The 13,352-nt window shown below is 48.3% G+C and overlaps 1 protein-coding gene across 4 annotated transcripts in view; it reads left to right on the top strand.

Annotated features, from left to right (window-relative positions):
- The window catches only part of PNPLA7 (patatin like domain 7, lysophospholipase), a 135,286-nt gene that overhangs the window by 55,817 nt on the left and 66,117 nt on the right, over positions 1–13,352 (top strand). For all 4 annotated transcript variants that reach the window (XM_079324229.1, XM_079324227.1, XM_079324226.1 and 1 more), the window contains exon 21: positions 12,631–12,691. In XM_079324229.1, the coding sequence (XP_079180355.1) occupies positions 12,631–12,691 (61 nt within the window). The remainder of the gene's footprint in view (positions 1–12,630; positions 12,692–13,352) is intronic.

Genomic DNA, 13,352 nt, shown 5'->3' with positions numbered 1-13,352 from the left:
TTAATTCACTTGACATTATATCTCTCTCCTGCAAATTTGGAGACTGACGGACTTGAAATTTAATTCTTTTTTCCCTAAGTGCATCAGGGACATTATACTAAGCACTAAATCATTGCATTGGCCTTACAGGCAATTCTTTAATGCTGTTACTTCAAATTATTTCTGATTTTTCATTTTGCCGTCTTGAAGACCTTGGCTTTTTTTTTTTTTTTTTAACAGATTTCTTTAAAAATCCTGAAAAAAATATAAACCTAATTTAAATACAGTTATTCTCTTGCTTTCCTAACACCTATAATAACTTTTTTTTAACTATACAGTATAAATCCTCAATTTTCATAGTACCAAAACTGTGGAGTTTGGTCTGTGTTATTGCCATGAAAATTTAATTATGGCAATTAGTGTTCAGAATTTATGTCAGTGAAAAATAATCTTCCTGGTTTCTCTGTAAGGATTATTTTTGCTGAAGTGTTTCTGAGCTTCTCATGGGGATTATTAAGGTGCTTCTGGTCCCTGGAGCTCACTTGAACAGACCTGTGAGTTTATTCCTGTCCCTTTAATGTGATTCCCTGCCCAGGTTCATGAACTGGGAGCTCAGTACAGAGCTCCCCATGATCTGGGGACATCCCAGACATGTGACATCCACTCTGGAGCTGCTGTCAACCATCCCTGTCCTTGTGGCTGATGCAGGAGGGAATGACCCAGGCAGGAGTCAAATCCACTTTTCTGCTTTAAATGTAACTGATAAATATACAGACTTTAAATTTCCAGTGTCACAGACTGGTTTGGATTGGAAGGACCTTAAGATTTATCCTATTCCACCCTCTCCATGGGCAGGGAGCCTTCCCCTAGACCTGGTTGCTCCAAGCCCATCCTGAACCCTGAGCAATGCCTTGAGCACTGCTCTGCACTAAGGCTGGGTTCTAATTCTGCCTCTTTATCTGGGGCAGAAATTTATTTCAGTGTCTCTCCTCTCTCTGTTCCCTTTCTGCCAGCTGGCAGAGCTGTTTTCCCCTGAATAGTGATCTCTGTGGAGCTGTGAATCTCTTTGCTTTGCAGTTAAAATTGAGCTTGAGTGTTACATTTATAGCACGATTCAAAACATTTATTTGTAATAGAATTTAAATGTCTTCTTGTGTCTAAAGGGTACAGCCCATCAGCCACAAATTCCTGGCCTTTTTCAGTATGGAATCACTTTTTTTTCTAGACTTGCCTGTAGTCTGGCTAATTAGTTGCAATGAAACAAAATTCTAAAATAGATATTTTAAGGAAATGTGTTGAAACAAAGGTTGTTAGAAAGACACATTTGTGCTACTGTTTGAGGTCTCCAAAATCTAAGTAGATGTTAAGCTGTTATAAAAAAGTGAGAACTTGCATTTTTTCCATAGGATTGTTTTAGAACCCCACTAGAAATAGAAAGGAACATAAGATAGACTTTATGTAGGCGATTTATGCAGTTAATGCTTTCAGACTGGCTTAAAAACTTAAGGTAAAATATTTTAATATGATTTCAGAGTCCTTGTGTGTTCCCTTTTTTGTCTGTTAGGTCCATTGTGGAATGGTTTGGGTTGGAAGGGACCTTAAAGCCCATCCAGTGCCACCCCTGCCATGGCAGGGACCCCTCCCACTGTCCCAGCTGCTCCAGCCCCAGTGTCCAGCCTGGCCTTGGGCACTGCCAGGGATCCAGGGGCAGCCACAGCTGCTCTGGGCACCCTGTGCCAGCCCTGCCCACCCTGCCAGGGAACAATTCCTGCCCAATATCCCATCCAGTCTTGGAAAAGCCATTCCCTGTGTGCTGTCCCTCCATCCCTTGTCCCCAGTCCCTCTGCAGCTCTTCTGGAGCCCCTTTAGGCACTAGAACACCACAGTGAGGTTACCCCAAAATTCTTCCAGGTGAACAATCCCAGCTGTCCCAGCCTTTCCTCCAGCAGAGCTGCTCCATCCTCTGATCCCCTGGTGCCTCCTCTGGACTCTGCAGCAGCTCCAGCCCCTCCCTGTGCTGGTTCCAGGGCTGGGGCAGCTCTGCAGGTGCTCAGGGTCTCACCTGAGCCCAGGGCACAGGGGCAGAATCCCCCTGCCCTGCTGCCCACACTGCTTTGGATGCAGGTAAAGAGAGGAAGGACAGGAGTGAGAGAATTGAAGTGGTGGAGCAAAACTATAGGGTAGAAATTTAGGAGACAACTAGAACAGCCAAAGTGAACTTGAAAGGATTTTACTGGAGAGAAGTGCTTGAGCTGGAAAGCTGATAAATGTGCAGAGGACAGGGACTGGTTCACTTTGTTAGAAAAGGAATCCAGGCATTAGAGGATCAAAAGCTGCCCATGCCTGGACAGTGTTGCAAAAAAAGTAAACTGTGCTCACAGAATGGGTTTTGGAGTGAAGAAATCCTGACATTCTGCTTGATGCTGGAAGAGATTCAGCAGCAGCCTGTGGCAGCACATCTGAAGGCACAGGCAGACCAAAGGAAGAGAGTCTGGAGGACAAGGAGGCAGCTGAGTGCTGACTAGAAATACTGACCTATAAAGACAAAAAGCCTGGAGAAGGTTAAAGGAAGACATGGTAGCTATTTTCAGATATATAAAGTTGTCTTGTGCTAGGAAGGGCAGATGCTGCTCACTGTACTGGAACTGGGACTGAACTGAAATGGCAGCAGCTGCAGTGAGAAAAAGCTCATTCTCATCTCCAAAAAGACTAAAAGATTGTTACTTGTTTTTATAACCTCTTCTAAAATGATCAGTGGAGTAATGCTTAGTGCTGAGCAGAGGGATGGACCAAATGAATTCTGTCTTATTTTCTTGGCTGTTATTCTAGGAGAGTGATTTATACACAGGGTTTATGATGTTGTTTTCCTCATTCAAGCAGAAGTAATAAAGTAATGAAGGGATAGCAGGTCCAATAGTTCTGAAATAATTGACTGGGTAGCAAGAGCTGGCTGGTGATTCAGCAGAGTGGTGGAGGATTTCCCTCTGCAAAGGGAAAAGCAGGGGACAGAAAGCAGCTCTGCCTGTATCAGCTCCATGCCTTCACTGCCTGGTGAGGGTAATGACACGAGTCTCACTTGGTGAAAAATGGTTAAATTAGGATGCTGGTCCCCTGGGTCAGATGAAATCCACTCTCAGTTCAAGAGGGAACTGGATTTTTTTTGTGTTCCTTCTAGCAACTTCTGCTAGAGCCTGAATAGTGTGTGTGTGCTAGCAGCTAAAAACTGGACAGCTCCTGAGCTTGAGTTTCCCTCAGTTTGTTACCCCTGGGCTTTACAGAACCAAGGAACCACAGAATTCCCTGAGCTGGAGGGACCCCCCAGGATCAGCCAGTGCAGCCCCTGTCCCTGCCCAGACCCCCCAACAATCCCAGCCTGTCCATCCCTGGTGTCCAAACGCTCCTGGAGCTCTGGCAGCCTCGGGGCAGTGCCCATTCCCTGGGGAGCCTGGGCAGTGCCAGCACCTCTGGGGGAGGGAAGAGCCTTGCCCTGAGCTCCAGCCTGAGCCTGACACATCTCCAGCCATTCCCTGGCTCCTGTCCCTGTCACAGAGAGCAGAGATGGGAGCTGCCCCCTCATGAGGAGGCTCCAGACAGTTCCTGTGAAGGGTGAAAACCCCTTTATTTTAGGAGTTAGTGGGAGGACTCCATCCTGCAGACTCTTCCCCAGCCATGCTGTGTTTGTAGGTGATCCAGGAAGGGTTCCAACTCTGGAATGCATTGTAAGAAAACATTACCTGCTGTGTAAGAGAATTGTAGGACGTGGGTGGTGCTTGCCAGTGAGAACTGTGTGAAATGAGGGAAATCGTGCTCTGCTAGTCCAAGCAGTAATTCCAGCTCCTTGGGCTGCCATGTACAATCTGGAGAAGTGGAGTGGCTGATCCTTTGGAGAGATCCATTTGACTGCCTTCTGTTTTGTCTCCTGGACAGCTGCTTTGGTCCTGGGAGAGACAGGAGGTGATCTGCTGGGCTCTTCCAAATGATCCACCATAGCTCAGGTTATTCCAAGGGCTGGAACAGATGGGTGAGTGTGGGGAGCCTGACCTCAGCTATAAATAACAGCCAAAACTTCAGATTATGTGCCCAGAAACAGCAGATGCTGGTTTCTACATCCTCCTCAGTCTGCAGAAGTCAAGCTTACGTTGTCTGGCTTCTCAGGAAAGCATCTCAACCTCGATTCACTCTGGATATGGCATCCTAGACATTCTCAGTGGGAAGTGGTCAATGGTGCCAACCTTGATGGTTTTGTCCACCCTGGTGCCCCCAGCTCTCCAGCACAGCCCTCAGGGCTCTCTGCCAGCCAGGGCATTTGTTCCCTGACAGCCTCTGTGCTCATTTCTGGTGCTGTTTGAAGCTCTTCAGCCTTGCAGGGAGTGGAAAGGAATTGATTCTTTCTATTTTCATCCCTGCCTTCAGTTCTGGAAAGTAGGACAGGGAACCAGCTCACGATTCCTGGCACTGTGAAGCAGCGTTGAGGCAGCAGCGAGAGCACAGGAACCTGTGAGCAGCTCACAGAGATGTTCCAACATCACTGCAGAGCTGGGATCACATTTCCTAGATTAGCTTTGCCTCTCCTGAGCTGAGGTAGTTTTTAGAATTCTAACTTGAAATTTAGACCTGCTGGTTGCTGATGGAAATGGTGCTGAGAATCTGCTTGGGAGCTGTGGGGGCTGAACTGTGAGACAACCTTTGGCGTGCTGGAAACGCGTGCTGAGAAATAGAAAGAGTTTCTCTGCATCTTCCTTTTAATTCTCTGAGTCTGGCCTTGGGGTTTAAATATATTCACAACCTGTCATCCATCTCCAAGTGGAGTTCTGCTATCTTTATATGGGTATTTGAGCCAGAGCCTCTCTGAAGTGGCCATCCCCAGGGTGATGTGAGCTCTGGAATGTGCCCTCTTTTCCAAATGCTGCCCTCAGGAACTGGGCAGGTTGTGCGTCATGACTTGAGCCTGATGTGGCACTGGGGAGTGGATCAGGAGAGGCTGTGCTTCCGGATTTTTCTGTATTTGTCCATTCCACTAAGTGTTCCTTGACTGTAAGAGGAGTGGATAAAAAGGAGAGAAGGAATTCAGTGGGAACAGCATGGTCACTGAGCAAGGCTGGCAGGAGGGGGGAATTAATCAGCACCAGTTCCTGAATGACATTTTCCTTCAAGATGTGATTGATCTCAAGCATTAGAAGCTCAAACAGCCCCAGGATAAAGCTTCAGTTCCTCTGTGGGCTTCAGCAGCATTTGAAAAGGTGCCAGGAATTGTTGTGAGGGAGCATTGAGGATTTGCTTTGTCACAGTGCTGATCAAACGTCGGAAGCTTCAATCAGAGACCCCTTGCTAAGCTCCTGATTCCTGGACAAGCCAGTGTTTATCTGATCTGGGGCCATGTGAAGCTTCAGTAACACCCTGGTTTTATTCAAGCTGAGGATCTAATTTAGCTCTCCTCCTCCCTTGTCCCTTAGAAAAAGCCTTTAAGAAAGCTGGTCAAGAATATTCTCAGCTCCTGGAAAGAGCTCCCCAGAAGCTGTTCTGTGTATTTATGTGGGTAAAATGGCTATTTGCACTATTTTACTAAAATTGTTCTTATTTTGTAGAGCAGAAAACCTTTGGCAGGCCTGTTTTTCATGGCAGCTCATCCACAGGGTCTCTGTGTGGCACGAAACCCTTTTACAGTCCTTTAACTAAATCACATCTGGATGTGAAGTTCTGCAATACCCTGCTGTGGAAGCACCAGTGGATTGTTATTTAAAAGATTTCTCTATAGTGACCAATGACCTGTGTCAGGGGACGTTTACATTAAAATGAGGGAAAGGTTCTCTCTTGGTTTGGAGGACAGGTGTCTGCCAGTAAAGGCAGAAGCTTCTCTTTGAAATGGAGAATGTAAATCCCCCCCCCTCCAAATTATTATAATTTTGAAATTAAGGGGCTCTCAGGCAAAGATAGGGGAATTAGGAATAACAATTTTTTACTAGGAAAATTAAAATAGAAATGCAGTATTACAAAGAACAATCCCAAACCCTGCCAGAGTCAGAATCCAAGCTGACACAGTCAGTCAGTCAGGGTGGTGGCACAGTCCCATTCAATGGTGGCTGCATCCTCCTGCAGGGGCAGATGTGGTTCAGCTGGAGCAGTGCTCCTGGAGAAGGTGCAGTTTCCTCTGAAGGTGCAGGGATGATGTGGAAGGGTCTGGCTTTCCTCTGGAATCCAGTGGAGAGAAGGTGCTTTGGTGTCCAAAATCTCAGTTTTTCTCTGGGTAGGAAAGGCTTGGCTCCTGCCCTGGCTGGAGCATCTCCCAGTGGGATGATGGAATTTTATCAGCCATGCACTGGGACTCAGTGGCCATGAACAGGAGATATCTCCTGGAGGGAGGATGGGCTGTGGGAAGATAAAGATGATTGTCCCAGCTGGTTTAAAGATGGCCCATTAGCAGAGGATATGTGCCAGGAGATCAGGGGCACTGCCCCAGCTGGTTTAACTGATGGGGACAGAATACACATTGCTGGGCACATCTTGTATTGCAATCCAAGACAGGTTTCTTCCCTCCCCCAGAGGTGCTGGCACTGCCCAGGCTCCCCAGGGAATGGGCACGGCCCCGAGGCTGCCAGAGCTCCAGGAGCGTTTGGACACCAGGGATGGACAGGCTGGGATTGTTGGGGGGTCTGGCCAGGGACAGGGGCTGCACTGGCTGATCCTGGGAGGTCCCTCCAGCTCAGGAGGTTCTCAGAGTATTCTGTGATTGCAGTTTGGAGTGACCTTTTAGGTGATTGAAGTTTTAGTAGCTGAACTAGGAAGCATCTTTAGCCTTTGGAGGCACTGGAGAGTTCTCAGCTCCCCTCCAGGGCTCCCTGTTCCCTGCAGCATCCTCTCTGTGGGGTCTGGATGATGCTGGAGAATCCAAAGAGTAAAACCCCATTCAGCTTTGTAGGGCTGCAGACATGCCTTGCTAGAGTAGGGCTGACAGGGCCAGGTCAGGCTCTTTCCTTCAGCCAAGGCTGCTTTCCTGGCCCAGGAACCTGCAGGAGATTGCTGCCAGGGCTGGGGGGGCTTCCTGGGGCCTGGAGCTTTGATTTAAAATCACAGACTGTGAAAGCTGAACCCTGGTGCAGGGTAGGGCTGAGGTATGAATCTGTATTACAGTTTGGGGTGTGTATGTTTTGGTCTTATGCTTTATATATTTCTTCTGTCGTAACTAAAGGGGTTTGTAGTACACAGGACCTTACACCAGTTAGTTGTGGCTGTGAATTTGGATATTGGTGTTGATTTTGTGACTTTTTCCCCTGATTTAGAGTCCCAGAATGGTTTGGGTTTGAGGGTACCTCAAAGCTCACCCAGTCCCACCCCTGCCATGGCAGGGACCCCTCCCACTGTCCCAGGTGCTCCAGCCCCAGTGTCCAGCCTGGCCTTGGGCACTGCCAGGGATCCAGGGGCAGCCACAGCTGCTCTGGGCACCCTGTGCCAGCCCTGCCCACCCTGCCAGGGAACAATTCCTGCCCAATATCCCACCCATCCCTGCCCTCTGGCAGTGGGAGCCATTCCCTGTGTCCTGTCCCTCCAGGCCCCACTTATAAATAATCTGTCTCAATGTTTCTGGTCATGTATAGTTTTCTCTAAATCAGAAGTTGATGGAGCAAGCTTTGTTTGGATTAGTTGTTGTCTATCAGCAGATAATTCAATTTGCCAGGCAATCCATAGTATTCACAGATTAAAATAAATGTCCATAGGAATATATTTTCCGACTGAATTCTCATGAAAATCACTTTCAAAAGAGCTTTTTGTAAATAAACTCTTGAATTTCACAGTTGAATAATAACAAAAGCTTTAACCAGAACTCAGCCTTGGAAGATTAGCAGGGGTAGGTAATAGTTGGAAATATTTAAAGGGATTATAGGAAATACAGCACTGCAGAGTGACTGTAACCTCTTGATATGGGAATTACAGTGGCTGTGGACAAGTGGTGCTCTGGTAACTGAGCCTCAGGATGGATGGAGCACTCAGCTCTGTGCCTGGCCACATCCTGCTTTGGAAACAGGAATTCATCACCCAAAGAAAGGAGATACAGCCCTTTGGGATGTGTTCAGGCCACAAATGCAGAGGCTGCAGGTCTGTGGAGTAATTAAACATTAATTGAGCACAGGGAAAATTAATGGTTTCCCAGAAACTTCTCTGTGGCAGGTGGAGGAACAGACTGTCGTAGTAGACAGGAGATATCTGGGTGTTTGGGGTGCTGAGAGCCTGGCTGGCGCTCCCTGGGATGGGGCTGATGCAGGAGCAGCCAGGGGAACGAGGTGTTTGTAGGTCCAGGAGCTGGTGAGTGGTGGGCTGGGTCTCAGAGGTGAATTGTGCTGAGAGAAATGCTCTCCATTTGAAAAACAGAATCTCTTTGTCCTGCTCTGCCCTGCACAAAAATGTCCTGGGGTGTTTATCTGAACAGGGGTGGCAGGAGGAGGAGGAGAAATGGTCATTTCCCTTGTCAGATCTGACCTCAACATCCTCTGGCCAGGGTTATGACATCTGCAGTGCTGTCTGTGGGAGCTGGAGGGGTTTGGGGCTTTTGGAGGGCAGCACTGATGCACCTGGAGCCACAAGTAGCTTTTGAAGTGGAGATTTACTCAGTTTTTTAGACCTGTAAGGTCAGATTTTAACCCTCTGGCCTGAAAACTCTTGCATGAGCTCAGGAGAGTGGGGTTTGTGTGCGTTGGGGATATTTTTAATGGTGAACTCAGTCACCTCCCTGACCTGGGAGGCTCCAGACATGTTCCATGAGCCCCTGCAGTGCCTCTTTAGGTGCTCTGTGACCTTCCTGGGTCACCCCCCAGCCTGGGCAGGGTCAGGGGGTGGGAAGCTGTGTTCCCTGGCAGTGTGGGGAGCTCTGAGCAGACCTGTCCTGGCAGCCAAGTGTCCAACCCACAGCTCTGCTGCTCCTTGCTGTGATTAACTGTGATTAACTGAGCTGCCTGCACTTGCTGCTACTGCTGTTCCTAATCATGAGCAAGGATTAATTCAGCTTCCTCCCCAGCTAAGCCCAGCTCAGCTCCCTCCCCAGCACAAGGGGTCCAGGAGCTGCATTTGCTTTACTACAGACAATTAACCATCCTCACCTAATTTAGGAACCTCCTGGTGGTGTTTATCCATCTGGGATCCAGCTCACTGCCTTCCTGCAGATTTTTCTTCAAGCATTAAATTGGGGCTGCCTGGTGCAGTGGCAGCAGGGGGGGTGTGTGCAGGGTGGGTGCTGGAGGAGGCTGTGCAGTGCAGGATGTGGAGGGGCAAGCACAGCAGAGCCTCTGCCTGGCAGGGCTGATGGTGACACCCTGAACGTGAGAGAATTGTGCAGAGGTCTGGGGAGTGTTCTGGGCTCTTCTGGGCTGACTGGAATAGACTGGTGTTCCCATGGGGAGGGGGCAGGCTCTGGGAAGAGCAGTGCCTGGCTCAGGGGTGCAGGGCAGTTCTGGGGGGAAACTCACTGTTCTCCAGGTCAGTTCAGAGCCTTCCCCTCTGCCCAAACCCTCACTGCCAATTCCCAGAGCTTTGCTTGAGTTGTTGAGGTTGGAAAAGTCCCCTAAGATCATTCCCCCAGTACCACCATGATCACCACTAACCCATGTCCCCAAGTGCCACATCCACACATTTTTTAAACATTTCCAGGGATAATGCCCTGGGCAGCCTGTGCTAGTGCTTGACCTCCCTTGCAGTGAAGGTTTTCCTAATATCCAACTAAACTTGTCCTGTCCTGTCACTTCTCACCTGGTTGAAGAGACTGAGCCCCACCTTGAATTTCCTACAAAGTGCAGCTGAACAGGAGGGATCAGGGGCTGCTCAGTCTCAGCACAGATTCTGCATGAGGTCCCACCCTGGACCTGCCTTTTTTCCATCCTCTCCAGACACACTTGGAATAACTGTTCCCTTCAATCCCTGGTGTTTTGCTCCTAGCCCAAGGGCTAATTCCTGTTTGTTCCTCCCTGCCCAAGCTATCCCTGTCCTCTCCCAGATCCCTTGGCTTCCTTGTTGTCTCTTGAGTGTTGAGCTGTGCTGCTCCTTCCCATGCTCTGCTGCTGTGTGGGAGTGAGAATAAAGGGGAAAACCTTGGAAACCTGAAGGATGAATTTTTCCAGTTGGTTTTCATTTCTCCCTCTGAATTTGGGGAGAGCTGCTCCTGCTGCCCTGCACACTGAGGGCTGAGGGTTGATCAGGTCAGGTCTGCTGTGGATGGAGGGATGTGATTTGTATTGACTTCTCCCTCAGAAGGATGGACAAATCCCTTTCAGAGGAAAACATTGCCTTTTTGTGAAAGGATATCTGGTGTATGTAATATAAAACTGGAAATTTCAGTTCTGAGCTCGGATCCCAAATTGATGTTCCTTGGACGTTGCCATGACTGCGACAGAGTGACTCATCCTGTTCTGGGGAGCAGCTTTGCTTGTTGTACAAAGTCACCAGGGAAATAATTTTCCCTATCTATACATACCAAGGCTGTAAGGTTTGCTCCAGCAAACAAGACAAATAATATTTCCCAGTAATAGGAGCAGCCAACTGGAAAATGAGACCAATAGGTTCTATTCTTAGTTCCATCATTAACCTTGGACATATTTTGTAACTTAGCTGGAGCTCTCCTTAGCTGCCTGTAAAGCAGAAAAAGTTATAAATACAGGAGATGGTTTTAGTAAGTAATTAAAATTCTGATGCTTAAGTGCTTCAGAAGTGTAAAATGTTCACTGCACCTCCCCAAACTGCTGAAGGAAAGTCCTGCTGTGCTGCTGCAGGTTAGGTAACCTGTGAGCTGGGTGTAGCAAATGTGCTCTGGGCAGATTATCTCCTTTAGCAGGGGCCATCAGTCTCTAGTTTTGTGAAGGATTCCCTGTTTCCCTCAGTTCTCCCCGTGGCTGGGGTAGTTTCTGTTGTAGCCACATGGGGAATCCCAGAGCCTCAGAGGCTGGTGGTGGTGACGTGGCAAAGAGTTGTGTGGTTGGGTGATCATCAGATTCTGTTGTATTTTGGAAAGTGGGAGGCATTTTAGATCCTGTCTTTGGTTGCAGGGTGGGGCAGCAGGCTGGGGCTCTCCTGCTGCCCTCCCCATTGGTGGCAGTGGGCAGGGACACTGTGCCTGCTCTTGGGGCAAGGAGGGGGCACTTGCAAGGGGTTTGTCCTGGTCACTGAGGGGATGTTGGTGTGGCACCCTCAGAAGCTGCAGTCATGGCTGTGGGGCAGAGCTGGCACAGTGGGGCTGCCCCTGGATCCCTGGCAGTGTCCCAGGCCAGGGGAGGGGCTCTGAGCAGCCTGGGACAGTGGAGCTGTCCCTGCTCTCTGCAGGGCTTGCACTGGATGGGCTTTAAAGGTTTTTCCACCCCAAACCATGCCCTTGAAATCCCTGAAATAACCTTGGTAACTCTTTTTCTGTGCTTCACATGTCACCCTTGTGCTGGCAGCCTCCTGTTTGCTCTTCCTCCTTTTCCCAAAGAGAACTTAAAATCCCAAAGAGGACTTTATCAGTGCTTCATACCCACATTTCACAGTGCAGGAATCTGCTGCATTAGATTTCATTTTTAAGGCAGGATGTATAAATAAATCAGGTGGGCATCCTGACCTGTCTTCATGGCCACATGCCCTTGATTTGAGAGATGCATCCTGAAGTTCCTCTTCTGTGTTTATCCAGGATCCCAGCTAACCTGGCTGCTCCCTGTTTTGCTTGTTAACCTTAGAGAGCTGTTGTGGCACTTTTGGGGTTTTTTTTATGTCCTCCTGAGCTGTTTCGACCTTGAATTATTTGTCTGGGGGAGAATATTTAATGATTGCTCTATTAATCCTTAATGTATTTAAATAACTCTCTTCCTTATTTGGTAAAACAGCTGTGTAGAGCTTTCTGAATAAATGCTGCATTTGCCACGTCTGTCACTTCCTGATATTGCAAGGATTACTCTTCTGCTACCCCACTTGTCTGGAATTATTGATTGGTCATGTTGGAGAGAGGCTTGTCAGTTTGGAGATACATTTGGCTATTGGAATATTAGTTTATATTGATGTGAGTCCTGCTGGAAAAACAGCTGGGAGCACATCTGTGACTTCAAACATGAATTACCAGGCAAACATGATTTGAGGGGAAAAGCAATTTCTTAGGTAGTTTGTTTTGATTCTGCAGGTGTTTAGGGGGTGTACTTATCCCCCTCTTTTCCCCCAAAATATTTTAAATTGGCTGCTGTAAACCATTCACCAGGATTGGGGAAGGGTTTGTTTGAGCACAGACTTACCTTTTTGAGCCTTTAGCACCTACAAAAGGTGCAGCAGTGAGAGTATTTAGAGGGGCAGGTGCACTGCAGAGAGAAATGAGGAGAGCTGAAAATGTAATTTGACATGTTTTCCCAAATAATCAGGGTTTTTTTCTTTTTTTTTTTTTCCTAAAACAAGGTAAATCCTGCCTGTTCTGAGGTTGTTTTGTTTGCTTGTTTTTCCAAATTAAAGTAAAACAAGGTAGGAGAAACCAAGACAAATGATCAGTCACCACACATTACAGCCAGGAAAGAACCCACAGCTGCAATCCCTTGACTCTGTGTGGCTCAAAGTGAAGGAACATCTAGAAAAAAAGTTTGGGAGTCTCCATGTGGATGCTCTACTTTCAGTACATTCTGCCTGAATGTTTCCTTTTTTTTTTTTTCCTTTCTCTCCCAGGTTGTGACCAGACTTATTCACTTGCTGGGTGAGAAGATTCTTGGCAGTCTGCAGCAAGGAGGTGAGACTCATTCCTGGGCTGTTCCCACTGGGGCTGGGGCTCCTTGGAGCCAGGCTTGCATCCTTAAATTTGGAAACAGGCAGTGATACTTGGAAAGGAAATTCAGGCTAAATTTTGGCCTGGAGAGGAGAAGCTCCAAGGAGAGCTCAGAGCCCCTGGCAGGGCCTAAAGGGGCTCCAGGAGAGCTGGAGAGGGACTGGGGACAAGGGATGGAGGGACAGGACACAGGGAATGGCTCCCAGTGCCAGAGGGCAGGGCTGGATGGGATATTGGGCAGGAATTGTTGCCTGGCAGGGTGGGCAGGGCTGGCACAGGGTGCCCAGAGCAGCTGTGGCTGCCCCTGGATCCCTGGCAGTGCCCAAGGCCAGGCTGGACACTGGGGCTGGAGCACCTGGGACAGTGGGAGGGGTCCCTGCCAGGGCAGGGGTGGGATGGGATGGGTTTTCAGGTCCCTTCCAGCCCAGCCCACTCTGGGATCCTGTGGTTTGTTACAGCTGTAGGATGATGATTTTATTATATCTGTGTACACATGTTGGTTTTGGCAGAGCATTGCTAACTGGGAATGGAATGATTTGCAATTGAGATACAGAAGTGTTGCTGCCTGTCTGCAGTGAAATTTCCCTGGAATTTCTTGCAAGAGCAATGTGAAGGGAGAATTGGA

Source organism: Erithacus rubecula (genome assembly GCF_903797595.1).
Source record: "Erithacus rubecula genome assembly, chromosome: 21".
Lineage (NCBI taxonomy): Eukaryota > Metazoa > Chordata > Aves > Passeriformes > Muscicapidae > Erithacus > Erithacus rubecula.
Note: the sequence above shows the minus strand (reverse complement) of the source record. Positions and strands in the feature narration are given on the sequence as shown.